This window comes from Mytilinidion resinicola, assembly GCF_010093595.1.
Source record: "Mytilinidion resinicola strain CBS 304.34 unplaced genomic scaffold BDZ99scaffold_4, whole genome shotgun sequence".
NCBI lineage: Eukaryota > Fungi > Ascomycota > Dothideomycetes > Mytilinidiales > Mytilinidiaceae > Mytilinidion > Mytilinidion resinicola.
Window position 1 is genome coordinate 1,969,632 of NW_022985440.1, and position 24,071 is coordinate 1,993,702.

The 24,071-nt window shown below is 50.4% G+C and overlaps 11 protein-coding genes across 11 annotated transcripts; 6 read left to right on the forward strand and 5 right to left on the reverse strand.

Annotated features, from left to right (window-relative positions):
* Positions 1–137: 137 nt before the first annotated feature.
* Positions 138–1,083, forward strand: BDZ99DRAFT_567991 (uncharacterized protein). Its single transcript, XM_033727749.1, has 2 exons — positions 138–358; positions 433–1,083. The coding sequence occupies exons 1-2, from the start codon at positions 317–319 to the stop codon at positions 913–915; spliced, it is 525 nt and encodes a 174-aa protein (XP_033581321.1). The 5' UTR covers positions 138–316; the 3' UTR covers positions 916–1,083.
* A 1,517-nt stretch (positions 1,084–2,600) lies between these two features.
* On the reverse strand, positions 2,601–3,409 carry BDZ99DRAFT_355888 (uncharacterized protein; the record flags this gene model as incomplete). Its single annotated transcript, XM_033714611.1, has 2 exons — positions 2,601–2,696; positions 3,131–3,409. Coding segments are annotated over 2 exons (375 nt in total), but the record flags the coding sequence as incomplete, so codon positions are not given.
* Positions 3,410–4,600: 1,191 nt separating this feature from the next.
* Positions 4,601–4,921, reverse strand: BDZ99DRAFT_342728 (ankyrin; the record flags this gene model as incomplete). Its single annotated transcript, XM_033714395.1, has 1 exon — positions 4,601–4,921. A coding segment is annotated over one exon (321 nt), but the record flags the coding sequence as incomplete, so codon positions are not given.
* Positions 4,922–5,017: 96 nt separating this feature from the next.
* BDZ99DRAFT_380858 (uncharacterized protein) lies at positions 5,018–6,478 on the reverse strand (the record flags this gene model as incomplete). The annotated part of the gene is made up of 3 exons (XM_033715209.1): positions 5,018–5,426; positions 5,476–6,148; positions 6,208–6,478. Coding segments are annotated over 3 exons (1,353 nt in total), but the record flags the coding sequence as incomplete, so codon positions are not given.
* A 155-nt stretch (positions 6,479–6,633) lies between these two features.
* Positions 6,634–8,601, forward strand: BDZ99DRAFT_554877 (uncharacterized protein). The gene is made up of 2 exons (XM_033727138.1): positions 6,634–7,079; positions 7,160–8,601. The coding sequence occupies exons 1-2, from the start codon at positions 6,690–6,692 to the stop codon at positions 8,480–8,482; spliced, it is 1,713 nt and encodes a 570-aa protein (XP_033581325.1). The 5' UTR covers positions 6,634–6,689; the 3' UTR covers positions 8,483–8,601.
* A 610-nt stretch (positions 8,602–9,211) lies between these two features.
* On the reverse strand, positions 9,212–10,855 carry BDZ99DRAFT_437263 (uncharacterized protein; the record flags this gene model as incomplete). Its single annotated transcript, XM_033717576.1, has 2 exons — positions 9,212–10,178; positions 10,343–10,855. 2 exons carry the CDS (start codon positions 10,853–10,855, stop codon positions 9,303–9,305), a joined length of 1,389 nt encoding a protein of 462 aa, XP_033581326.1. The 3' UTR covers positions 9,212–9,302.
* Positions 10,856–12,131: 1,276 nt separating this feature from the next.
* Positions 12,132–13,666, forward strand: BDZ99DRAFT_473436 (uncharacterized protein; the record flags this gene model as incomplete). Its single annotated transcript, XM_033721826.1, has 3 exons — positions 12,132–12,763; positions 12,818–12,946; positions 13,000–13,666. 3 exons carry the CDS (start codon positions 12,132–12,134, stop codon positions 13,664–13,666), a joined length of 1,428 nt encoding a protein of 475 aa, XP_033581327.1.
* Positions 13,667–14,081: 415 nt separating this feature from the next.
* On the forward strand, positions 14,082–15,994 carry BDZ99DRAFT_235587 (glycine hydroxymethyltransferase). Its single transcript, XM_033713560.1, has 4 exons — positions 14,082–14,222; positions 14,278–14,328; positions 14,387–14,751; positions 14,804–15,994. Exons 1-4 carry the CDS (start codon positions 14,190–14,192, stop codon positions 15,765–15,767), a joined length of 1,413 nt encoding a protein of 470 aa, XP_033581328.1. The 5' UTR covers positions 14,082–14,189; the 3' UTR covers positions 15,768–15,994.
* Positions 15,995–16,504: 510 nt separating this feature from the next.
* On the forward strand, positions 16,505–17,016 carry BDZ99DRAFT_235589 (uncharacterized protein). Its single transcript, XM_033713561.1, has one exon. It carries the CDS (start codon positions 16,586–16,588, stop codon positions 16,937–16,939), a length of 354 nt encoding a protein of 117 aa, XP_033581329.1. The 5' UTR covers positions 16,505–16,585; the 3' UTR covers positions 16,940–17,016.
* Positions 17,017–17,137: 121 nt separating this feature from the next.
* On the forward strand, positions 17,138–18,429 carry BDZ99DRAFT_235612 (kinase-like protein). The gene is made up of 2 exons (XM_033713562.1): positions 17,138–17,718; positions 17,767–18,429. The coding sequence occupies exons 1-2, from the start codon at positions 17,268–17,270 to the stop codon at positions 18,246–18,248; spliced, it is 933 nt and encodes a 310-aa protein (XP_033581330.1). The 5' UTR covers positions 17,138–17,267; the 3' UTR covers positions 18,249–18,429.
* A 1,639-nt stretch (positions 18,430–20,068) lies between these two features.
* Positions 20,069–21,752, reverse strand: BDZ99DRAFT_554904 (uncharacterized protein; the record flags this gene model as incomplete). Its single annotated transcript, XM_033727139.1, has 7 exons — positions 20,069–20,224; positions 20,364–20,558; positions 20,616–20,927; positions 20,998–21,290; positions 21,341–21,558; positions 21,615–21,646; positions 21,702–21,752. Coding segments are annotated over 7 exons (1,257 nt in total), but the record flags the coding sequence as incomplete, so codon positions are not given.
* Positions 21,753–24,071: the final 2,319 nt, after the last annotated feature.

Below are 24,071 nucleotides of genomic sequence, written 5' to 3' on the forward strand. Positions count from 1 at the left end.
CCACCTGAAATTATCAAGCTTTATGTTATGAACTCCCGTCCACCAACAAATAATCCAAAGGTCTTAACTTTGAACAAGGTAACGCTTCGTGGGGAAGGGCAGTACGGATCAGCTCTAAGTTACTTGTCTGGGTACGGAGTACGGGACCGACTTGCTGGTGTACTAGGATAATGCTGCGCCGCGATCGAATCGATCTACGACTTTTTGCTTTCGAGCCCTCTACAAATTCACTACAAATCAAACCCGCGACATTCACGCTCCTATCTTAGTCATTTCTGGACCCTAGAGTCTCCCGGCATCTTTATACCATCGCACAATGAACGCGCTTGTCATCCCGACATATGACATCACGCCCGAGGTACGTTTTCCACGTCATCTCCACGTTGGCCATGAATGATATTAAGAACGTATACTCACCCGACCGACTACTAGCAATGGGCCGATTTTGCCAAAACAGCTGCAATTCCTCCTTCAACTCCAGATGGCAAACTCATTGTTCCATACATCCTCGTGCACTCGCCCACACAGGAGAATCTCAAAGAAGAGACCGAGCGAATCAGTACTACAGACAAAACAGAGTTCAGCTCAGCTACCTGGCAAGAGATCAGAGACACCGTTCTTGATCTTGCTGAGCGAGAACCTCTAACTATCCATACGCGATACTTCTTGATACTGGACAAGCAGTCAACCGAAGATCGCAGGGTCATTGTTATGGAAAGGGACGGGAAGTGGGTGAACGCAGAGGGCCAAGAGCGTTGGCCGCTCCCTGGAGATTACGCGATAAAGATAACTATGTGGAAGAGACATCGGGTCCCGTTTGAGGAGGCGTGGGAAACTGTGGCTTTGATCAGTGCGGAAGGGGGCTTAGAGGAAGAGCCGTATCTAGAAGAGGTAATGGAGGAGCAGCCTGAGTAATGCGTTGAGGTACCCATAGTACATAGATGACTCTTCGGGGCGGTAGTCTTGCTAGTCTAGCTGGACTAGCATCGACTATCTAGCCTGTGCTTTCTATGCGCGCTGTAGGATTGCAACTATGTACCAACAAACGCTATACTCGTGCTTTTCTTCATTAATTCATCCCAGAAAACTTAAATGAGTTGATTCCTCATCGCAAAGAGCGAATTTATGCGATTTGCCACTCTTCACTTTTTTGATCGCATGTCTACGTTTTCGTCAGACGGAGCGGGTATAAAATCTCGCGTGCGAACTCGAGCTTCAGTTTTATGAAAGTCTTTCTACGCAAAACAAAGCGTATTAGCACTCGCTTTTATAGCCTACACACAATGTCGTGGCGGACTATGATATCTCACCGTTTGAACTATAACTAAAACTTGTCAGGGAAGCGGGACTGAGTAGAGGAGTCATGCTTCCATGGCATGTAGAAAAAGGGCTCCGAATTGCCTTGAGAATCCCTAGCAACTTGATCATACCCCTCGATGCGTTAGATGGTGCGCCAGAGCAACGTACAGATTTGAACACTCGGGAGAGGGTTCCCTGGAGACCGCCGCGAACTCGCAAGTCCCTAATCTCAGCCACTAGGAATGTAATCGACCACTCACTTGCGGACCGCTTGGCCTATAACTCTTTTCCCAATGAGAGTGTGTGAATGGGCCGTGGCGACACTAGGGGAAGAGATGGATGAGAGATTAGCTGAGGGTATTGCGCAAATGCGGGTAGGGGACAACATGGAAAAGCTCAATTGAAGATCAGTGGAGTATGCGACCTCCGTGAAAATTTCACGGGACCTAAAAACCGCACTCTATACGCCGGTGGGAATGACCTTAGGATCTTGGGGATACTTGTGAGTCCGTAGATACTATTCTCCAAATTCACTCCATCCCAAGCCTCCCCCTCGCCCTCGCAATGTCATTTTCTGACGGTAAGTTAACAATAAGCACATACATCACATCCTGCCTCATGACCCTCTTAACCGCAGCGGCCTAGCATCCACAACCTCCTTACTGAAACTAGTCTCAAGCAGCCCTCCCTGGCCGAATCTCCCGCCTCGACCTCCGCCACCCCCCCAGGATACCTCTCTCTCTCTCTCCATCATTATCATCCAACATATCAGGTACATGGCATGATCTCCTCTGTTCCGTGACATAAGGAGTGGTAATGGGTAAGCACTGAAGTAGTGGTGATGGATAAGTAGTGGTAGGTGAGAGGCCAGCGGTGGGTAGGCAGTGAGTGAGTAGTGGAGCAGTGGGTGAGCAGGTCGATTACTGGATAAATATCTCAGTCAGTTTTCTAAGCCCGAAACGGCCCTTGCATCTAGGAGCCCATTTCATCAACGTTGGCCCTTTAACGGCTGTTTCCCACTTTTTGCCCTCTTTGGGAACCAGCCCTATAAGGACGCGTCTTCCTATGTTGACTGAGACGTGCCAACATTTTGAGCACAAGACGGAGCCTGCTCTCACAGGGTCTAGAGTGTAGACTGCTTGCCTAACTGACTTAGGGCATTGTGCATGAATCTTCCTTGTTATAGTCAAGCTCATAAATGAGATGCGTCAGACTTTATGCGACTCGCGGTCTTGTAAGAATGCCACGATGATCGAGACGCGCGCCCATCGCTTCTTTGACCTCATCCCCTCCTATCTCTTGATTTTGTCTGACCGTAGCCGGCGAGTGTGCTCAAACAGGACGTCAGTCTCGTTATCGCCCAATTCGCGGAGGATGATGATGTAGTCGGGGTTGGCCTGGATTGAGGGTTAGTAAAGGACAATGTAGCATAGGTAGAAATAATTTACAGCATCATACTCCCACAGAAGATCGTAGTACGCTAGTGTTTCAATGGCAATATGGTCCTTGTGAACCTTAATGTACGTGGGTTGATGTCCTCCTAGATGCACAGGGTTATGGCCGACTTGGAGCTCCTCAGCCTTTTCGGGCTTAATCATGGACTGGATCTGGGTCTCCCGCTCCCGTCTGCGGAACCAGGCATAAGGAGGCTTATCGTCGGTGACGGTGACGTGCTCTTGGAGACGAGTGGTGCTACGTGATCGCAGCCGGCGGGTGTGCTCGAACAGGACGTCAGTCTCGTTATCGCCCAATTCGCGGAGGATGATGATGTAGTCGGGGTTGGCCTGGATGAAGGGTTAGTAAAGGAAAATGTGGCATAGGAATAACTTACGGCATCATACTCCCACGGAATATCGAAGTACACCAGTGTTTCAATGGCAATATAGTCCTTGTGAACCTTAATGTACGTGGGTTGATGTCCTCCTAGATGCACAGGGTTATGGCCGACTTGGAGCTCCTCAGCCTTTTCGGGCTTGATCATGCCCTGGATCTGGTTTTCCTGAAAGCCAAACTGAGCAAGACGCTGTCGCATCTGAGCCTCAGGTTTAGCATTCTGCTTTTGAAGGAAAGCCTCCCACTCGGCCTTGTCCTTATCTTCCTGCTTCTTCTTTTCAATCCCAAGCTGGAACAGAAGCTCCTCCTTCTGCCTTTTCGCCTTAGCCTCTTCCTCCTCTTCCCGCTTCTTTTTGTTAAACGCATCGATTGCTCCATCGATCGCTCCCTGTCGCGGCTCCTTTGCTTCCTTCTCTGCCAATCTAATCCTCTGAGCACTCTCCACTGTCGCCCTCCCAAGCCATGATGTAGCGTCTAATCCCGCTTGGGTTAACTTCGCCATGTCGGCCTGGAATGCCTGTATTGCCTCCTCCTGAGGCCTCTGGAGTATCTCCCCGTCATTTGTGATGGAGTCTTTGCCTTTATTTTGGCGCGCCTCATTTATTGACCTCAGAAGCTCCTTGCTTCCTTGAATATTTGCTAATTTCGTATTTTGTACTGCCGCCTGGCTTGGCTCTTCCCCTGGCTCTTTCCCTTCTTTCTTTCTTTGGTCCTGGACTAACTGTGCTGCAGTATTGCCACCGAAAATACCCTCAGCTATATGCCGTAATCGGCCCCTAAGACCATCCCGATGGTCAAGGCTGGTAGACTGCCCTTCCAAAGTAGACTCTCTTCCTCTCGCCTCCTCCGAATCGCCTGGAGAGTCCTTGTCATGGCTACTAGAGGTGTCGCTATTCTCCTGCCGCAATGCTTCTAGTGAGAGACGTGCCGGCGTATTTTGCTCATCGACATGTACATCACCACGTATTGATCCACTGGATGGAGATGCAGTTGCCTCCAATGGAACATTCGAAGAGAAGGGGGCAATGTTCCCTCCTGTGGCGTCTGTCTTTATATTGGCGTCGGAAGACTTGTCTTCCTCTTGAGAGCGCTCCTTTATCACGTTGTCTTGGGTAGGGTCATTACTGAGTTTTCCCTTTCCTTTCCCGATATACGCAACATTTGGCAGCTCCTGTGTTATGAGACTGTGGATCTTATCAACGGCCTTGTCGAGGCCTTCTCTCGAAGTGCTGGTGACGTGTAAATACAGCGGCGGGGCTGCATGGCGACCTCTCTTGTCTGGGTAATACTCGCCCATGGTCACGACATCGGCGCCTGTGTCATCCTTGATCATTTTTTGAGTAGCGCCTTGGGTAAGTGTGTAGCGGTTGCGAAGGTCGTTTATTTCAATGTTTTGCGAGTAGACTCTATGCATGGCCCACTTTAGGTCCGTTTCGATTTTCTTCGTGTTATCATTGTCGTCGCTCAACACATCAATAGCTCGCTGGCCCCTCTTGTTCTGGTGGTGGGGATTGGGATTAGCTCTCAATAATAGTCTCACCACGTCTAGATGGCCATTCTCTGCGGCATCAATAAGGGGGCTGTCGCCATCGTTCGACTCGCAGTCAGGTCGAGATCCTTGACTCAGCAGGAATTTCACGATCTTCGTGTGTCCGTTTAATGATGCTATCTGGAGGGGCGTATTGCCGCCAGAGTCATCCTGGTTTAGCTCTTCTGGTGCAGCGCGGAACGCAGCTTGTACTGCATTGAGGTCGCCCCTTGCGCATTCTCTCGCTAGTCTGGTTGAACCAAAGCGATCTGTATTCTGCCTCGTCGGAAGCGGTTCTTCGTCCTCATCATCTTCCGTATCATTGCCCTTGTCCTTGTCATCTTCCGTGTCGTTGTCGTTGGCATCATCATCATCGTCGGCATCATCGACACTAGCAGGTAGAGCGAACAACGCAAGTTGTTCTTGATGGCGTCCGAGATGTTTCTGGAGCGCGTGGAGACTTAGAGACTCGTTGCATATCGGACAGTTGGTATGCTGCATGCTATTTGCGCTTCGTATCGACGTCCGTTTGAGGATCGAAATGGCGTCCTTTGTTGCTACTTCGGGATGCACTTGCTGGGCATGCTCAACAAAGTCTCTCTCAGAGGAGAAGTCTTTCTCGCAACCCTCGATGCATTGCCAGAGAGTTCTATGGGCTTCCATCTCGTGCTTAAACCATGCACGTCGAGAATCATAGAGGCGGTCTGCTGTCGTGCAATGCTTGAAGGTACAGCAGTAAGGATGAAGATCGCGATACACGTGTTTCCTACGAGAAATTAGCGATGTAGATTGGGAAATGAATAAGAGCCGCTTACTTCCAAGCCGGCTTTGTGCGAATAGATAATATCATAAAGCACAGCGGGCATTCATAGCATTCGTTCTCCTGGGCCACCCTCGGCAAAGACGGCACTTTCAACGTCGCATTGATTGATGTCGCGTACGAGGTTTGAGATAACCCATCATCACCGTCATCCATCACCTTATCATCCATCACCTCGTTAGCGTCTTTGGAAACACTGAGAAGTTTTGGCATTGGTGAGGCTTCAGTGCTGTTTGCTGTGTGTTCAGTTTTCGGCTCCTCAAATCCTAGCTTCTCAATCCCTTTCGTCAGCTTCCTGTGATGCTCCTCGCGGTAGTTTAGATACTGGCGCCGAGCTGAAATGGCTCTTCCAAGTCGCTCGGTCAAATCTTTGTCGCATCCGGGGAGTTTTTCTTTCACGTGTTCGATATCGTAGTGCTCGAAGTACGACTTGTCGACTATTATCGTACTGCCGGACTGGGTGTTGGGAGCGGGATCTCGGATAGCCATTGACAATCGAAAAAGACAAGTGATAGTATCCCGGATCGCAGCAAATATCTGCTTCAATTCCGTGTCGCCGACCAATAGCTCAGCCTTGATCTCTGATGATCCGGCTTCAGGCTCGGAATCTGTGTCAGAGTCGGACATTTCATCCCAGGGAACTCTTTCTCCTTTCACAATACTCAAGCCTGGTATAATGTCAGTAAAGTTACGAGAGATCTGAATCTGAATCTTCAGAGCGTGTTACCATGGTTTAAAGACTCCTGCAAGGCTGTAAGAAGATTCTGCGCTTCGTTCTTGAGGTGCTCAGCATCGCGAAGGCGGTACTCGAGGCTTCGACGCCCTTTGCGGTGGGCGGCAACATTCCCAGCCCATATCTTGAACCTATCGAACTCATCATTGACTTTCCCTGGTGACGTTTGCGTTGCGAAGTGGGGGGCATGCTTCAGCGCTTCGACAAGGCTGAGAAACCCGCCCCCGCAGTCTGTAACCTGGGACGAAAGGTGAAGAGTCTCCATATCTTCCGCATGCCATATGACTGAACCGTCTTTGTTATTGTGGAGAGAACGATGGAGATGTGAGGAGGTTTGAATTGGGTACACTCTCAGCCTTGCCACTTTGGGGGCCAAAAGAATTACTTCCCTTCTTGCTCTATGCGCCGCATCTTCAGCTCCTCTCAGCCTTGCTCGCTCTTTCCTTCATCCCTCCTTCAACAACACAATCAACAACATGGTGACCGGCGTCGAGACCGCGGGGCTCATCCTAGGCTCGATTCCACTCATTCTCGCCGGCTTGGAGTTCTACGGAAAAGGAATTGCCGTCTCAAAACGCTACTGGAAGTACCGCGAGGGAATTAAAAGCCTCGTCGTGGAGCTTCGGACAGAAAATACGATGTGCCTGAACTCGATCAACATGCTTCTTATCGGCGTCGTTCGGCCGAAAGAGATGGCGGACTTCCTAGCCGATCCATGTGGTGCTCAATGGAAAGACGTGAAGTTCGACAAGAAGTTAATGAACCGGCTCGGCACGACTTACGGTTCCTACATCGGTACTATCATCTCGATGAACTCGGCCCTGGGCACTTTTAAGCAGAGATTGAAGCTGGATGCTTCCGGAAAGGTATGTGGTGTTCCTTGATCGCTACCTTATATCATTCCAAACCCAAAACCTCTGTCACATGATTTTTCTAACTGCATCAGCCTCAATTTCACGACCAGAGCGCCTTCAAAGAGCATTACAAAAGGCTTCGATTCAGCCTCAATAAATCTGACTACGACGATGTGATGAGGTCAATTCGGGCAGCGAACCTCGCCCTCTACCGAATGACCACTCAAACCATATCCCTCGAAAACCTCTACAATGCCAGCGCCAAGACAACCCGCCAGGCAATGCCAAAATTCCAAAGCATTCACGACCGTGCGGAAGGCTTTTACTCAGCTCTCAGTTCTGGATGGAAATGTCCATGTCACGCCGATCACAGCGTGAATCTTCGCCTCGAATCCAGAATGGAAGAGATGTCGAGTGACGACAACAGCGATAGTGAAGACGAGTCCATGCAAGACCCATTCCACGTCCTATTTCGATATAGCCAGCACCACGTCAAGGAGCCCAACGCTCCCGTGACGTCTCCGTGGATATGGGAGGAAGCAGACGTAAGGATCACACTGGAGGAGAAACGCTCACCCCCCTCGCAAATTTGTCCTCCCCGCGGGGCCAAAGGAGTTCGATTTGCAGCCCAGGCCAAGAAAGCTGTCAGGGCAGCTCTCGACCCGCACCCTAACCTACAGCCGATCCAAGACTTATGCGCTGCCATTAGTACGCTCCAGAAACCGCAGCGAGATGTCTGCCTCCCGCTTCTCGTCACTGAGTATGCGAAGCAGAAATATGGGATTCTCATCTACCCCCACAAGGACCCACCGATCGATCCCGAGTCCTGGAGTGTATCGTCTCTCCGCCAGATATTGCGCGACTCTAAGTTTACCCGCCAAGATCGCCTGCGCTTAGCCGTCACCCTTGCCTCCAGCGTCTTGCAGCTGCACGAAACACCCTGGCTTGAAGATTGGGGAAAAGGAAACATATTCTTCATTGAACGCTCGGGCAGTATCCTGTACAATCACCCTTTCGTTTCGCAACATGTCAATCAAGGAGCGCAAGCATCCCAATCGAGTCCCATACCTACCTCGATGAGCCGGATTATCCGGAATCCGACGCTCTTTTCTCTTGGGGTATTTCTCATCGAGCTCTGGTACGGAAAGTCTCTCCAAGAACTTCATAAACCAGAGGATGGGCCTATATCTTCGGGAGATCTCAGTGCAGACATGAGGACGCAATGGTACACAGCGGACAGAATAGTTGACGAACTCTATAGCGACGCAGGCGAGAAATACAGCGATGCCGTGCGGAGATGTATACGGTGTAATTTTGATTGTCGAGCAAGCAGTCTGGATGATGTCGCATTTCAGAAAGAGGTGTTTCAGCGTGTCGTTTCTCAGCTAAAAGAGAACTTCGACTTCCTGTACTGACGGGCCATTCTCAGAATTCAAAATTTAAGAATGAACCCCTTTCACACCCACTCTCATCCCGTTGTAGGCCAACCTTGAAATTGGAATGAAGCGTTAATCGCAAGCTGAACATCGCTCTCGTCCGTCTTGAACGACTTCAGAAATTTACTCGGATGAACATAACACACAATCGCACTACCTACGATGTCTACAAGAATCTAAGGTAGTATCAGAGCAGGTTGTAATTCGCTAAAGTCAATGAAACGAAGACGTATCACAAGGCATTACAAGATTTCTGTGAGAGACTGCCCTCAAAGAGCTGGAGAGAGTAACGGAGAGATGGCGCTGATAGCGCGAGAGAAGGATTTGAGGTAGGTAGATCTGGTAGTAGAGAATTTTTTCTAGCCCACCTATAGTAGATATAAACGTTAATTTTCCAAAGCCTCCAAAATCATGACTACGTGAGTCGCAAAGTCATCTGTGTCCTATGGGACCGATGACTGCTCAACCTTACTCTCTGTGTCCTTAGGCGGCCGCTGGTATAATCGAACCCTCTGTGTCCTATGGGACCGCTGGTTCGAAGGGCGGATAGACGTACACAGACGTCTGGCAAGAGAGCGTGGATCGGGTGATTTGAAAGAATGAAAGAGACCGGAGAATCTCGCAGCACGGAGGAGGAACGGTGTAATCACAATACTAGCCCCCTCAAATTGGCTACAGTTAGTCAGTGATGGCGTCTACTGTGGAATCAACCCCTCGGCAGTCGTTTGATATATATTCGTGCTTTTCAAAAAGACGCTCTCTCAGTTCTTGAAGCCCAAAAATATCTCACTCTTCCCACTCACACCTCCATACCAAGCCTCGCCCTCGCCTCCGCAATCTCCCTCTCCGACGGCATATTCACAATAAGCAAATACAGCACATCCTGCCTCATAATCCTCTTAACCGCGCCCAGCGGCCCGGCACCGACAACCTCCTTACCTACCCCAGTCCCAAGCAATCCTCCCTGGCCGAGTCCCCCGCCTCGACCTCCACCACCCCCAAAAACTCCACCTTGACTAAGAACATAAGTTTGCGACTCATGCTGCTGCTCACTATCACGGCCCCTCCCACTCACAGCCCCCACGACCTCCCCAACCAACCCCCCCAATCCCCCACCCCTCCCTCCCCCAAAACCACCCCCTCCCAAACCTCCTCCTCCCTCTCTCCTCGGCATTGTCATCCTCCCCTTACTCACCAACGCCAACAAATCCCCCGAACTCGCCGGATGCGCCGGATCACTATACACGCTCGCAAACCGCGGCCTCTCCCGCGCCGCCAACCTCGACTCCGGATGCGCATCCCCATACACCGCCTGCGCGCGCCGATCCTTATACTCATTCACAAACTCACTCCCCCGCTTCAGCCTATCCCTCTTCCTGTCCCCGCCAGCCGCCAACGCGTGATCTAGCGCCGGAAACACCAGCGGCGCGGCCTCGGGCAGCGCAATCTCCCCGTGCGTCTTCCCGCTCGCCATGCGCAGCTTGCTCGTGAGGCCGCTGCCTGCCGCGGATGCGTAGCGCGCGATGGCGTCGTTGGCGTTGACGGAAGTGGACTCGACGGCGTGGGCGCTGTCGGGCGCGAAGCGCATGACCATGCAGTAGAGACCGCGCGGCATGAAAAGTTTGGTATTTGCGTCGTCCAGGAAGGAGTTGCGGCGCGCGCGGGACTGGACGTCCTTGGCGATGCCCGCGGCTACTTGGATGGCGGCGGCGGTGAGCATGACGGTGACGGAGGGGGCGAAGCCGGCGATGCCGGCGCCGAGTTGGATGATGTTAAGGATGGGGGAGGCCTGGGGGTGGGGGGGTTAGTGGTGGTTGTTGATGGGAGGGAGGGACGGACTTTGCTGCTTTTTTCCCAGGCGGAGAGGAAGGCGAGGAAGGTGGTTTGGTCGATGCCTGTTTCGAGCAGGACGGGGGCGTAGGCTTTGACGAAGCCGCGGGCTTTGGCGCGAGGGCGGCGCTGGGGGAGGATGACGGCGCATGGGAGCTTTTTTGTTAGGTCGGGCGGTGGGAGGCGTGCTAGGGCTATTGCGAAGGCGTCGTTGCTCTCTTTTTGCGTGCGTTGTTCGGCGTCTGGATCTGCTTCTTCGGCGGCATCGTCGAGATCCCAGTCTTTCTCGTCGCCGTCTTCGTGACGCTCGACGGGAACAGCATCACCGCTAGCGATGAGGGCTTTGGCGTCGTCGGGGGGGAGTTCGGCGTAGACGGGTGGGTCGTCGCTTGAGGACTCGAAGGGAGACGCGGCACAAGAGTTAGAAGAGCTGGCTTCACGGGCTTTCTTGTCTTTGCGGTATTGTTTGGCTTCGGCCGTGAGACCTATGCCGTGACCAACTAGTTTGACGAGGATGGACATGCTGAAGTTGAAGAAAGGAAAGGAGATTTGAAGGAATTGAAGGAGCAGAAAACTCGGGAAGTGAAGAAGATAGACAACTACGAGAAAGGGACATAACTGCTCTTATATACCTACACTGAGAATATATCTTCAGCCCTAGACGCAGGTAGTGGCACTGAGCTTCCCACGTTCGGGGCTGTACACGCTAGCTCTTCGCAAGCATTACCAACACAAGGCATGATTATCTCCGATACGCGGGCATGACCAGGATGAACAGCAGTCATTGTCGAATCGAGTTATCCAGAGGTTGAAGGATAATGGATCGGGGGCTTAAACAAAGCTTGTTACCTAAGCTTGTTGTGGCTTATACGTTCAAGCTTACATGCGCTAAGCCGTATACAGTAACCACGAAGTTGACGCTTGCGCACGTCTGTGGAATTCTCGATGTTCGGTTGATATTCGGCCGCCGTGCACGTGATGTATGGGCACGTGATGTATAGATCTACTGTAGGCACACTTGTTACAGTAGATCTAGCGTATATTAGGCCTGCACGGGCCTCTCCTACAAGTATATAGGCTAGCTAGATTCCTACATAGAATCGACATCTATTGTCCTCCAAATTCTTACCTCACGTGATCGGAAATATCACACGTCTTTTGATTCTTCGCAGAGGCCCACAGCTACTTACAATTATGGCCAAGAAGCTTCCGGGATGGCGCATGAATGTTGTCGTGATGATATTCTCCCTATCAAAGGCTAGACAGTGTAGAAAAGAGACCTAGGCATGCTTGCCGCGACAAATAGAATACGCCAAACCACTTCACACAGAAAGTTTTACGTGTCGGTAGGACCAATTCTCCAAAACTTTCGACCATGGGCTTCTTTTTTCATTAATTAAGAGCGAGGAAAACGAATTTTGCGGCAGAGTTGTCTAAGATGATCCTTTCATCAAGATTTGCTGTAGGTCGTGCTGGCTAAATTGACTAGCAAACCGGTATCAGAAATTCCGCAACGACCGTTGTGGATACAAAGATGCAAATATTGATTGATGACCTACGAGCAGGTTGTTCAAAGAAGAAACTTTACAAACATGCTGCGGTTATTCTGTCCTAGATCCAGGGAAACTGAGACATTATGTGTCGCGCGGTTGCGAGCAATCCGACCACCATGGAGGGCACATCTTCATTCAAAAGAGCTCTGCGTGGTACGTACCTTTCGATCTCGTTTACCATCACAGTTTCGTTCATCGATTGAACATCTCATCTTCTCCAAAGCTTCATACCCACCTCGTCTAAGATGGCGCCCACAAAGGCCCTTCCAGAGAATAGCGAAGCTCCAAGCCGAAAGGGGGCTGGGGTTGATGGGCCCGGGCTAGTGACACTAGATCACTGGCCCAAAGCTAGCCTAGCCCCTCCAAAGGGCGAGCAAGCGAAGCCTAGTCGAAATGATGAAGCGCTGCAGAAATCACCCGAGCCAGCTAGCGACGACACCAGGGAAGAAGACCTCTTTGAAAACAGAAGTGAGAAGCGGTCGGACGAGGATGAAGACCCTCGCACCGAGTGCTCTGGCTGGGAAGATACCAGAACCGAAGCAAGGAGAAATCTGAACGCAGGATGTCGGACGAGAAACAGGAGCCCTATCCCGGTGCCTCGTACGAATCGCAAGCAGTTGCCCCGTAGTCGCTCTCGGAGAGGCGAAACGGAAGAGGCACGGGAACAGCGCGAGAAGGACAAGAAACGACAGGTGATTGAAGCCGGAGTCTTGCGCGATTGGGATAAAAAGGGCATTGCCGAGAGAACTGAAACCTCAAAGCACACTGCAATGAAATCTAGGAAAGCCGCACCGAACAATGAAGATCGGCCCCGAGGTCAAGCTCAAAAATCGGCGGATGATGAAGCAAGTCTAGGGCACGTTTCTGTCCCTTCGTGGTGACTGAAAAGCCCCTTTTGCTGACAGATCCCTAGATTCCTTGACAGCTACAGTCCTGATGAAGTCCGGCCGCAATTAGCGAAGGCGACCAAAATCGCAAAGCCATCTGGAACCCAACCAAATGATGCCAAGGAAGATTCGGCAGGCAAAGGGAATCCAAAAGGCAGTGCTGCAGGCAAGAAGTAATGAGAGATTCTAGCACATTGCGATGACTTTTTAGCTAACAAAATAGTAGACCTTCCGAACATCATAAAGAAAAGGAAGCACCTCCAAATGCAACGAGGATTCCCGGCGAGCAGAAAAATTCTCCAGTCCCTCTATCGTATCTCGACCTCATCGAACCACTCATGGGGTGGTTAGGTGCTCTGCTCAGCAGAGATCCCATTGCGGCCATGGGCATGGTTCCGGCGGTTCTAGACATAGTAGAAAGACTCAAGTCGCAAGAGAAGCAAAAACCTGACGACGGGCTCGCGGTCGCGCTTGCAATGCAACAATCGATCCTGGAAGGGTCGCCAAAGGAGGCTCCAGCTGAACGGCCCGGCCAGTGTCAACCCGAGATTTCGACAACAAGACTTCCAGCGGCAGCACTGAACAGACACAGGGCTGGGCTCTCAACTGCTGTAGCGCCAAAAAGCCGTGAGCAGCCTGAAGTTAATAAAAAGGGAAAAGGCAAAAAGCGCGGAAGTGATGACGAAGAGACGGGGAACGAAAGTCCACCGAAGAAGACCAAATGCGAGCTAAAACCACCTGCGAAGGCACCAGAGAACAAAAAGAGCAACAAATGCATCCCGGCCGCACAGAATACGCCGCTCCCGGTCTACGAAGTCAGCTCTGCGGAGAGTTTTAGCTCTGCGGAGAGTTTTAGCTCTGCGGAGAGTTTTAGCTCTGAGGTGTCCTTTTAAGACGCAACGGAAGCTTGTCTTGGACCACCGGCGAGTTATTGAGTAGGATGAAAGTATGATTGTGTTATCTGCATGAACACAGAGTGGCAGTCTGTTCTGACTCCGTCTGAGGTAACCCGGAGAGCTATCAGGCTTCTCAAAAGTGTCGTTTTCCAGTTCTTAACAACGTAGAATATCGGTGGACCTTAAGCGGTGCTTAGCAAATCGGATGATCGGACTCACGAGATTTCAAGCATGCAGTAATGAACGACTGTTTGAAGTTATGATGTCGGTGTAGTTGGTTGAATGATGAATGTAAAAGTTGAAGTCCGCCATCGGCCTTGGTGATAAGCTGGCCATGCCTGTTCCAGCGAATGGCGGGGTTTTCGGGGAAAACTTCTGAGTGAGAAATCCCACGGACAAGCACAGTCTCGGAGTCCACGTCTATATCAACACCAACCCACCCCCCTCTCCGCGGTTCTTCACCAATTGACTTCCTGCACACACTCCAACTCCCACACTCCCCTCCACCTCCACCGCCGCCATGACCTACGCTCTGCCCAAGTCCCACCAGGACGTGAGTCGCCCGATGCCCCGCCACCGGGAATTCCATGACTGACTGACTTTTGCAGCTCATGGAGAAGTCCTTGGTCGAGACCGACTCCGAGGTTGCCGAGATCATGGTATGCACACACTTCTATTCCCAGTGTTTGAAGACTGGAATACAGCTAACGACCGCAGAAAAAAGAGATCCAGCGCCAACGCGAGTCCATCCTCCTCATCGCCTCCGAGAATGTCACCTCCCGCGCCGTTTTCGATGCCCTCGGGTCGCCCATGTCCAACAAGTACTCAGAGGGATACCCCGGTGCCCGGTATTATGGCGGAAACGAGAACATCGATGCCATTGAGCTGCTGTGCCAGGCGCGTGCGCTCAAGACGTTCGGCCTGGACCCCGAGAAATGGGGCGTCAATGTGCAGACATTGAGCGGCAGCCCGGCCAATCTCCAGGTCTACCAGGCTATCATGAGGCCTCACGAGAGGCTCATGGGCTTGGACTTGCCCCACGGTGGCCATTTGAGCCACGGCTACCAGACTCCCGCAAGAAAGTACGTCTAGTGAAAGTCCCCGACGTAAAAGTCTTCTGACAAGCTTTACCAGGATCTCCGCCGTCTCCACCTACTTCGAGAGCTTCCCTTACCGCTGCGACGTCAAGACCGGCCTCATTGACTACGACCGCCTAGAAGAGAACGCGCTGATGTACCGCCCCAAGGTCCTCGTCGCCGGCACCTCCGCCTACTGCCGTGAAATCGACTACAAGCGCATGCGGGAAATTGCCGACAAAGTTGGCTGCTACCTCATGATGGACATGGCCCACATCTCCGGCCTCGTTGCCGCTGGCGTCAACGCCTCACCCTTCCCCTACTGCGACATCGTGACCACCACGACCCACAAGTCTCTCCGTGGGCCCCGCGGCGCCATGATCTTCTTCCGTAAGGGCGTGCGCAAGACGGACGCGAAGACCGGAAAGGAGACCCTCTACGACCTCGAGGGCCCCATCAACTTCTCTGTCTTCCCCGGCCACCAGGGCGGACCCCACAATCACACCATCACCGCGCTCGCGGTAGCACTAAAGCAGGCGCAGACGAACGACTTCAAGCTGTACCAGGAGCAGGTCATCAAGAATGCGAAGCAGCTTGAGATATCGCTCAAGGAGCTCGGGTACACGCTCGTCACCCATGGCACAGACAACCACATGGTGCTGCTAGACCTGAAGCCGCAGTCGCTCGATGGTGCACGTGTTGAGGCCGTGCTCGAGCAGGTCAACATCGCCTGCAACAAGAACACGACACCAGGCGACAAGTCTGCGCTGACGCCTATGGGTATTCGTATCGGCGCGCCCGCGATGACCAGCCGCGGGCTCGGCGAGGAGGACTTCAAGAAGATCAGCCAGTACATTGATACTTGCATCAAGTTGTGCATCGATATCCAGAGCAAGCTGCCCAAGGAGGCGAACAAGCTCAAGGACTTCAAGGCTAAGGTGGCCAGCGGCGGGGTCGAAGAGATCAACAGCCTGAAGAAGGAGATTGCGGCGTGGGCTGTCACGTTCCCGTTGCCCGTATAAATATTTTCTTCTTGTCTATAATATCTTCTCTCCGTTCATCCGGGGTGTTCTTTTTGACTCACACTACAGTCTGCGGCGGCGTTCTCAACGGGGTGGGGCGGGAGGTGTGGATGGTTCAACAAAAGTCGGCATTTTCAACATGCTTGCGTTTTTCGTTTCTCCTTCGGTCCCCATTGAGCATAGATGGATGGTACAGTCCGCGGAGAAGACGGCGTTGACAGCCTCGGTGGCAACCACTTCTCCTCTCAACTTAGAATCTTTGAAGAAGGTTCGGGCATCGCTGCTGCTTAACCAGCAAGATAATTACTTAACCTAACACCAATGTTAAATGAGACGCGCGAGTAGGCGTCTGATCCCTTGAAACTGGTTATGACCGACAAGTCAAGTGGCACGTATCTGACTAGAATGGTATTTCGAGACTGAGTCGATACGAAGGGACTTCAAATTACCCAGAATGTTGAGCATCGAGAGTGTGACGTTCGATGTTTCTTTTTACCTTGTCTTTTGGTACCTCAAGCTGAGCCCCAGCCCCTCACGCCTCGTCGTGTCGCTTCTGTGTGCTGTGATTTCCAAGAAATGCTTGCACTTACCTACAGCAGATCCATATTGCAACAAGCCACAGCGCTTCCATCTACATTATAGTAAGGGCCCATGATTTTCCTCCATATTAGAATCCCACATAAAGCACGGGGGACCTCTTTATGGTTATTTCGTTCGACTCAAGATTTCTTCCCCTCTTCCAACAACGCTTCAGTTCAGCTAGGCGAAAGATTCACTACGAACGATATCGCAGCCTTCCGCGCACCTATTAGACCACCATGACAACTCCATCGCTCTCCAAGCAACAATGGTATTTCCGCTCCGCCGCCCTAGACCAATCTCACGATTCATTCCGCGTTATCAAACTTCCTCCCCGCCCCACCTTCAACGCCCGTTTCGTGCATCCTCAGCCACGAACGCATTGCATCTCTCGAGTCGTGTCCAGCGCGCTCTCGTACACCTGGGCCGCGTGCGCCTCGCCGCGCTGGATCCAGCTCAACGGCAAGCCGTTCATGGTCCAGCGAAACCTATTCGCAGCCTTGAAAGCTATCCGTTGCGAGGACGAAGAGATGTGGGTGTGGGCGGACAGCATTTGTATATTCTCCTATGGAACCACCATGAATGACCTCTGAACCTTGTCATTCATAGAGACGAAAAACCCCTCCTCTATAGCACTTGCGTATGGAAAGGCGATAACTCGGCCATATCCTCGGTCGGCTCTGCAATTGGTCGGTTTGGGGACGTCTGCCTAATCTCAGCCTCGGGGTACATGTCTAACCTTTCTCTCAGCGCTTAACGGCATATATCCTTACCATCATGGCTTCATCGTCCGAAAATAACCGGCCACTTTATTCCTACGATCCTCTCCTGGACTATCCTCCCTTGACCCAAACAACAACCGTCGCACGAGGGTACGATACCGCTCTCGAAGAGCCATGCCAAAGCGAATTTCTCCGCTTCATGGCTGTGGCGCAACTCGTCGGAGCCGACTTCCTCTTTGTCCATTGGAAGGAGTACGCTCTGTCCGGATTGGGCGAAGGCGCTACTGGACGCATCTATCAGTCACCTCTATCGTCCAAGATGGGTTTCGCATTCAAGACCTTCCGAAAGTCCAGTGATCCTTCTCTCGAGGCTGAAACTTATAAAGCTCTAGTCGCTGAAATGCTCGTTTTGTGTCACCCAGGTGTCAGGGAACATCAGAATATTGTCGGCTTTTACGGAGTCTCCTTTGATGTGATCACTTTCGACCTGGGTGGTGCAACGCATAGACGCCTTTGGCCGGTCCTGGTACTAGAGAAATCATCTCATGGTGATTTAGCAACATTTTTCAAAGACCACAGTATGTCCTTGCAGGACGCCATGCTCGTAGCTGAGCGAATCGGGGCTGCCGTCCAGGAAATGCACTTGGCCGGTGAGGTCATTTCTTTTGCCCATTCCTGAAATATACTGATTGAAATAGACATCATACACGGGGATATTAAGCCTGAAAACGTCCTAATCCACGTAGAATCATCTAGCTCTGCTCTGGTGCCCAAAGTCACAGACTTTGGCTTCTCATGCTATGGGTGTGATGAAGAATCGACTGTATATCCACCACGAACCCCTGGCTGGTGCGCTCCCGAATGGCATCCCAGAGGTTTTTCTTTCAAAGATGCGAAGAAGATGGACGTCTATTCATATGGGTTGCTCTGTGCTTGGATCTGCCTACAAGGAAAAGTTGACCCATCGGAAATAGCTTCGAAAAGTGTAGATGAGCTCCTAAAGCAAATCGCAGACATCCATAGCGACGTGATTATTCGAAAGCCGGCTCTCAACGAGATTCTAGGTCGCCTTCGCGGAATATTCGACAGATCATTAGCACGTGATGCCCGGGAGCGGGATGGTCACATTCAGAATGTGCTAGAGGAATTTAGGAACCCTTTTCTATCGTCTGCTGAGTAAGTAGGAAATGCTTATCTACTACATAAATGCCGTCTGACCAGGTGCGAGGAGACCCCGAGACTGGACCCATTCTAGCTTAAAGGACCGGAAGACTGTCCCTCAGGTTCCCTTCGTAAGAATCACAGCACTTGAGCCACATTGAAAACAACCATCACTTACACTGGAGCAGATCTCCGATGACTTCGAGGTGCTACAGAACGTGCACTATCTGGTTCGTAAGCAGCTTGTACAAGAGCTCACCACGGTTGTGACAGCCGGGCCTGGATTTCATTCCCAATCCGCAGCATTTGAGCTTGCTGTTTGTCACTTCCTCGCATTTGGGACACCAAAGGACGATACCGAGTCGGCCCACTGGCTACAGATGAGTGGGAAAAATGCTGAAGCCTTCGCTAGAGAGATTCGCATACATCAGGACCAAGAAGATTATCGCGGCCCGCTTCACAACAGCAGTGCATTAGAGCATTTACACAATAACTTTGCTCCCGCGTATGTCACTGAAGGAGTCTTGGACGATGCGATAGAGAGCATCAAGCGGGAGGCAGAAGGAAAAGAGGGCATCAAAGATGTCGTGCGCTCACAATGTTATCTTCAATCGCAGTTGTCCGACTTGCTGAATCTTCGAGGAGGGGAAGGGGACGACGAAGAGGCTGACCGTCTGCTCAAGCGGATCGCAGAGGTAATGGAACAAGTCCACGGGCCAGATCATCGGTTAACGATTGTTGCGTTGGAAATCTACGCTAGTAGTCTGGTGGGCGACAACGAACTAGAGCGCGCCGAGATGATCCAGCGGCGTGTTTTGGACTGGCGTCGTGCTTCCCATACTGATGGTAGTCCACAAATTCTCAACGCTATGGGTCGTCTGGCTGTCACGCTACTGAGGAAAAGAGATGACTATTCTATCTCAGACGCTCTAGAGCTATTGCAAGAGGTTTGCGCCGGTAACGAAAAAGCCTTTGGCGTCGCCCATATCAGGACGATCGAAATGAACCGATATCTGGCAAGAGCACTCGCAGAGATGTACCGGCTGACCGACGCTGTGAACCTTCTTCAAAGTACTCTTGAGACAGCAGAATCTTGCCTCGATAAATCGGACGCGCAGATTATCCGCTGCCGGGAGGATTTGGCTTTAGCTCTGCTCAAATCGGGAGAAGAGGAAGCAGCGTTCAAGGTTGCCCAGTCAGCCATCGAACAAGTTGCAGCTGCGTATGGGGAAGACCATATGGAGTGTGTTGCAGTCACGCGCCAAGTTGTGTCGGACTTCTGCGAAGTCGCGCCACAACGCGTCCTGGACATCCAACGCAAACTAGTGGCCATCATCAAACACAAATACGGCGTGCATTCCCTGACGGCATCTCAACTACATCGACTGGGTCACATGCTCCATGAAGTGGGAATCTCCAAGGAACTACCGGAGTTGTATAATCAGTTCGTAGAGGAATCTGTGCAGGTATACGGGGAGTACACCGAGTATCAGAGGATCTTGCTCGGGCCCAATGACGAGAAGACGATATCGGGCACTATTACTCTAGCTATGATGTATTCCAGATGTAAGCGCGTGAAGGACGCAGTGGACTTGCTGTGTGGGATAGACAATGCAGGAATAAGGAACGGAAAAATTCGGCGGGATGACTTCAACATTTATAATCGGATTGTCGAAAAATGCTGCGAGAGGGATATGTGGGAAGATGCCTTGCGTTTGCAGCGGAAACTAGCTAGGATGAGTCAGCTGCTCAAGGGCGGTTCTCATCCGGATACAGCTTTCGAGAAGGACTTAGTGGTCAAAATCGCCAGGATCGCGGACAGGCGTGGACTGTAGATTATCATTCAGGGGGATGGAGCCATTCGCTTGACAATTTAGAACTCATGGGGATGGCCGGCATGCGTGCAATTGTTGCGTCCTCCTGTTCCAAAGGTATACTCCAGCCATGGTAATGGCCGTCAAAATGGTCGTAAGAGTCGCATACAGCAAGATCAGCCTAGGTGGAAGTTGTTCTTTGTCGGACGATGCACTCGAGACCAAGTCGGTACTGAAGATCGACTGTGTAGACGCTACATCAGCACAGCCTCTCCACGCAATGATCGAACCGGCGACGGCTACGATCAGAGTACACTTACCGATATCAGGGTTGCCGGTAAGAATATCACCGCAATGAAGCTAGTGAATTTCATGGCCCTTGAGTCATGACTTGTATGCCTTGCAATCTGAACCATCAGGCGACTTTCAATGGAACTTGCTTCGGCAAGGTTCTTCAAAGCAGCGGCATTCTTGTTTGATACATTGTAATTGCGGAGATCTAGGAGCTTGAGTATCTAAACGAAGTTCAGAGATGTGAGCGTCATCAAATGAAACATGGCAAGAATACATACGAGCAAGTCAAGGCTTCCGGTAGAATCGAGCAGATCCGAAGCTTTCCTCCGATGCATCCGTAAATCCGAGATATAGTGAACAAGTTCCGACTTCAGCTGCATGTGGTTATGGATAGCCATGGGCCGGTGCCGTGTTAGGGACGGTGTAATATCCTTCGCATGGCGAAGAATTGAACTCCCAACGCTGATGTTTGACTCGAGAATAGCTCGAGCCTGTCTTAGTTTCCATCGGAGTACCTCAAGATTTTGGCTTTGGTCGAAGCCGGCATTGCTCTGTGGCTTTGTAATTCGTGCCCAAGTTATTTCGTCTTTCTATCCAGAGAAAATCAGCATCCGCACGCAAATGATACCAGAGACGAAGTGTGCTGGGGAAAGAACATACCATATCCCTTAGTCCATCGCTAAGATAGTTGAGGTACCATCTCCACTTCCGCGCGCAAATCTTGAGTAGTTGCAGATGTATTAATAGCGGGGAACGATTTTGTTGCTCCTTTGACGCTTGGAGCAGTCTTTCTATGGTCTCTCGTGCTGTTGATGGGGGCTGAATGAGAATGCAGGAGGAACGCCCCTGCGGAAAGTCGTGACGCTGGTACACCGCCATCTGGCGAAAGGACCAGGGGTCGCTCAAGCCACTCCGGCCATGCTCTTCCAAGTAGCGAATGTTAAAGCAAATATCTACGCGACGTTAGTCGGAAACTGACGTTTATACGTGTTTGTACTCTCACCGTATCTGGTAAACTTCGTCAAATTTGACGAATCGTCATTATCGCGGAAGAGCCGCTGGTAACAGGTTGTGAAGTATTCGTCCGTGTTGGAGATTTTGAATCCGAATGCCGTGGCAATGTCGATGAAAGACGGCAGTATCTGCAACGCATGGCATAGGAGGCAGAACATCTCTACGGTCATCTGAATTCGGCTTCGAGTATTCGTCTGATGTAATACGCTTTCCTTGATCAGTTTGTATATTTCACCAGGTGTCGCAATAGTACTGCTGCTTACTACAATTCATCGCTTGGACGAGTGCGACCATCCTGGCCAGCTTTGAGTCTCCAGTTGATCGGCTGTGCTATAGGAATCTGGACTCACCCGCAACCATCTTTCAAGGCCGTCGCAATCTTTCAGGGCTACGGTCAAAAGAGTAGCTAATTTTGTAAGCCGTACGCAACTTGGTGATGGGGGTTTGGTTGTACCATCGCTTGCGTAGGGTTGCTTTCTAAGCGCCTCCAGTCGGATATTTGAAGCATCTGCAGTAAACACTAATTTTGCTCGTTCTTCCAACAAGGCTCGGTAAAATGGTCCGTCTTCGCAGGCCTCTGGAAGCTGAAGAGGATATCGGTTCCAACCAACGAATGGATCCTAGAATAGAGATCAGCCTGGTGATAATTTTCAGAGCCGTGAAGACCAACACCCATCCTCTCAGTTGTTTAAAATGCCGCCGCCCGCTACCTCAGAGATGATAATATATCCACACGAAGGATTCGATCCTTCGGAGAGGGCGAAACTCGAAACTTGCACGCTTTCCATGCTCGGTCCAGCGCAAAAAAACCGGTGACAGCTTCCCACCGGTCTGTGCCCTGTCCGTTTAGGGAGGTTGAACCTAACGTTCTCATATATTGCCTAATCGCGATGCTTAGGGCTAAGGACGGAGCTAATTGTCCTATACTTATTAATATAATATAATCTACTAATAAGCCAGCTACCTAAGTATTTTAACTACTTTTATTTTTAAATAATTTAGCACTTTAGAAATTTTAATAAATTTATATAGCTTAATATATAATAAATATCTTTTAATAAGCTTTTTATATTTTTAAATACTAAGTATAAAAGTATATAATAGTAGAAAATTCTATGGCATCCACGGCTTCCACTGTACCTGCACCCTCGAAGAGACCCGGACCTGGGCGGCCGAAGAAGGTGCTCACAGCGGACAAGGACCAGCCCGCCATCAACGAGGCATTTGGAATCGGAAGTGGAACGCAGCCCGCCCAATTTACGCGACCCAACCGATTAGCTACGCTGCCGGAAGCATCATCACAGCTAGCTACACAAACCACGTACGGCGGAGGCGATTGGCTAACATCAAGCGGAGAGGTTCAAATACCATCGTCACAAGACGACCTAGCCAACCAACAGATCCACGCTGAGCAAAGGACCCAGGTAGACAACGGGCAAGCCAAGAAACAACAAGAGGACACCGAGATAAGCCAATATTAGAACGACCGAACAACCTCACCATTATACAGTATAACGTCCACAAGAACTTAACAACTCAGAAGGAGTTCCTTGAAAAGGCGGAGAACGCCAGCCCGCAACCTATAGTACTAGCTATATAAGAACCGTGGAGGAACCCACGCGGGCAGGGGCAGGGGCACACAGTGCATACAACGCATATAACAAAGTTATACCATCTACTGTATATAGGAGAGGAATATATAAGAGCCTGTATATATATTAATAAACAACTAGACATTAATAAGTAGTTGGTTGTGCACTACTTACTAGATCTTAACACCCTCTCCCTTTATATAGAGGGAGAGAGGATCTATATTTATAATATCTACAACCTAAACCCTAATAGTATTATACAGGAACTACTCCTACTGCTAAACAATACTAAAGCGGAATATATCCTTATCGGAGATATAAACCTACACTATCCGCTATAGGAAGAAGTTTAAGTTATGTAAATTAAGGAGCAAGTAAAGGAGCTCCTCCGCATTACGCGCGAAGCAGGCATAAACCTAGCCACGGAGGAAAGGCTAAAGATATAGGTAAAAGGAATATTATAGTCTATAATTAACCTTATATTTATAATAGGGTAGCTAATAGAATAAATAATTTCTTCTATAGTATAAAAGGAATAGAACTGCAACTCTAATTACCGGCCTATATATATAGAGTTTAAAAAAAACACGATGCAGTTATCCTAATAAGCCGTTGGAAATCGAAGCTAAAGGAAGTCCTAATAGGCTCCTTAAGGCACTCAGAGCAATCGTACGCAATTATAAAGCCCTCTAGGCAGTAGTAGTAGTGTTATAGTAGGTTAAATCTTTCCCGCGACCCCTAACCTTAGATTGCACTCGCAATAATAATAATAATAACACCTATAACAATAATACAACTAAAAGCCCCTTCTTAACACGTACGGAAGCGTTATAAGCGCACTTAACAAAGTACAACAAATATAAAGCGCCTTACGGAGTTAGCCCCTTAATGCTATTAGCATAGATTTCCTCTAGGCTATAGTCGCGTGTATTAATAACGCATTCTTCGGACTTATAGAGGCTAAGAAAGGACTCTACTATATATAAAGAACTATAGATAAACAGAAGAACGCGCTATAAAAGGAACTAATAAAAGAGATAAAAGATATAAGAAAAAGTATTAGCAAACTAAAAGCTTAAGGAAAAAAGATATACGCAGCTGCAGTAGCGAAGGCCCCGATAGCAATAC

Coding starts and splice junctions, on each gene's coding strand:
- BDZ99DRAFT_235612 (XM_033713562.1), top strand. CDS start 17,268: ATGGCTGTGGCGCAACTCGTCGGAGCCGACTTCCTCTTTGTCCATTGG. Junction 17,719..17,766: donor CCAGGAAATGCACTTGGCCG/GTGAGGTCATTT, acceptor TGATTGAAATAG/ACATCATACACGGGGATATT.
- BDZ99DRAFT_235589 (XM_033713561.1), top strand. CDS start 16,586: ATGACAACTCCATCGCTCTCCAAGCAACAATGGTATTTCCGCTCCGCC.
- BDZ99DRAFT_235587 (XM_033713560.1), top strand. CDS start 14,190: ATGACCTACGCTCTGCCCAAGTCCCACCAGGAC. Junction 14,329..14,386: donor CCGAGGTTGCCGAGATCATG/GTATGCACACAC, acceptor TAACGACCGCAG/AAAAAAGAGATCCAGCGCCA. Junction 14,752..14,803: donor TACCAGACTCCCGCAAGAAA/GTACGTCTAGTG, acceptor AAGCTTTACCAG/GATCTCCGCCGTCTCCACCT.
- BDZ99DRAFT_554877 (XM_033727138.1), top strand. CDS start 6,690: ATGGTGACCGGCGTCGAGACCGCGGGGCTCATCCTAGGCTCGATTCCA. Junction 7,080..7,159: donor AGCTGGATGCTTCCGGAAAG/GTATGTGGTGTT, acceptor TAACTGCATCAG/CCTCAATTTCACGACCAGAG.
- BDZ99DRAFT_567991 (XM_033727749.1), top strand. CDS start 317: ATGAACGCGCTTGTCATCCCGACATATGACATCACGCCCGAG. Junction 359..432: donor CATATGACATCACGCCCGAG/GTACGTTTTCCA, acceptor ACCGACTACTAG/CAATGGGCCGATTTTGCCAA.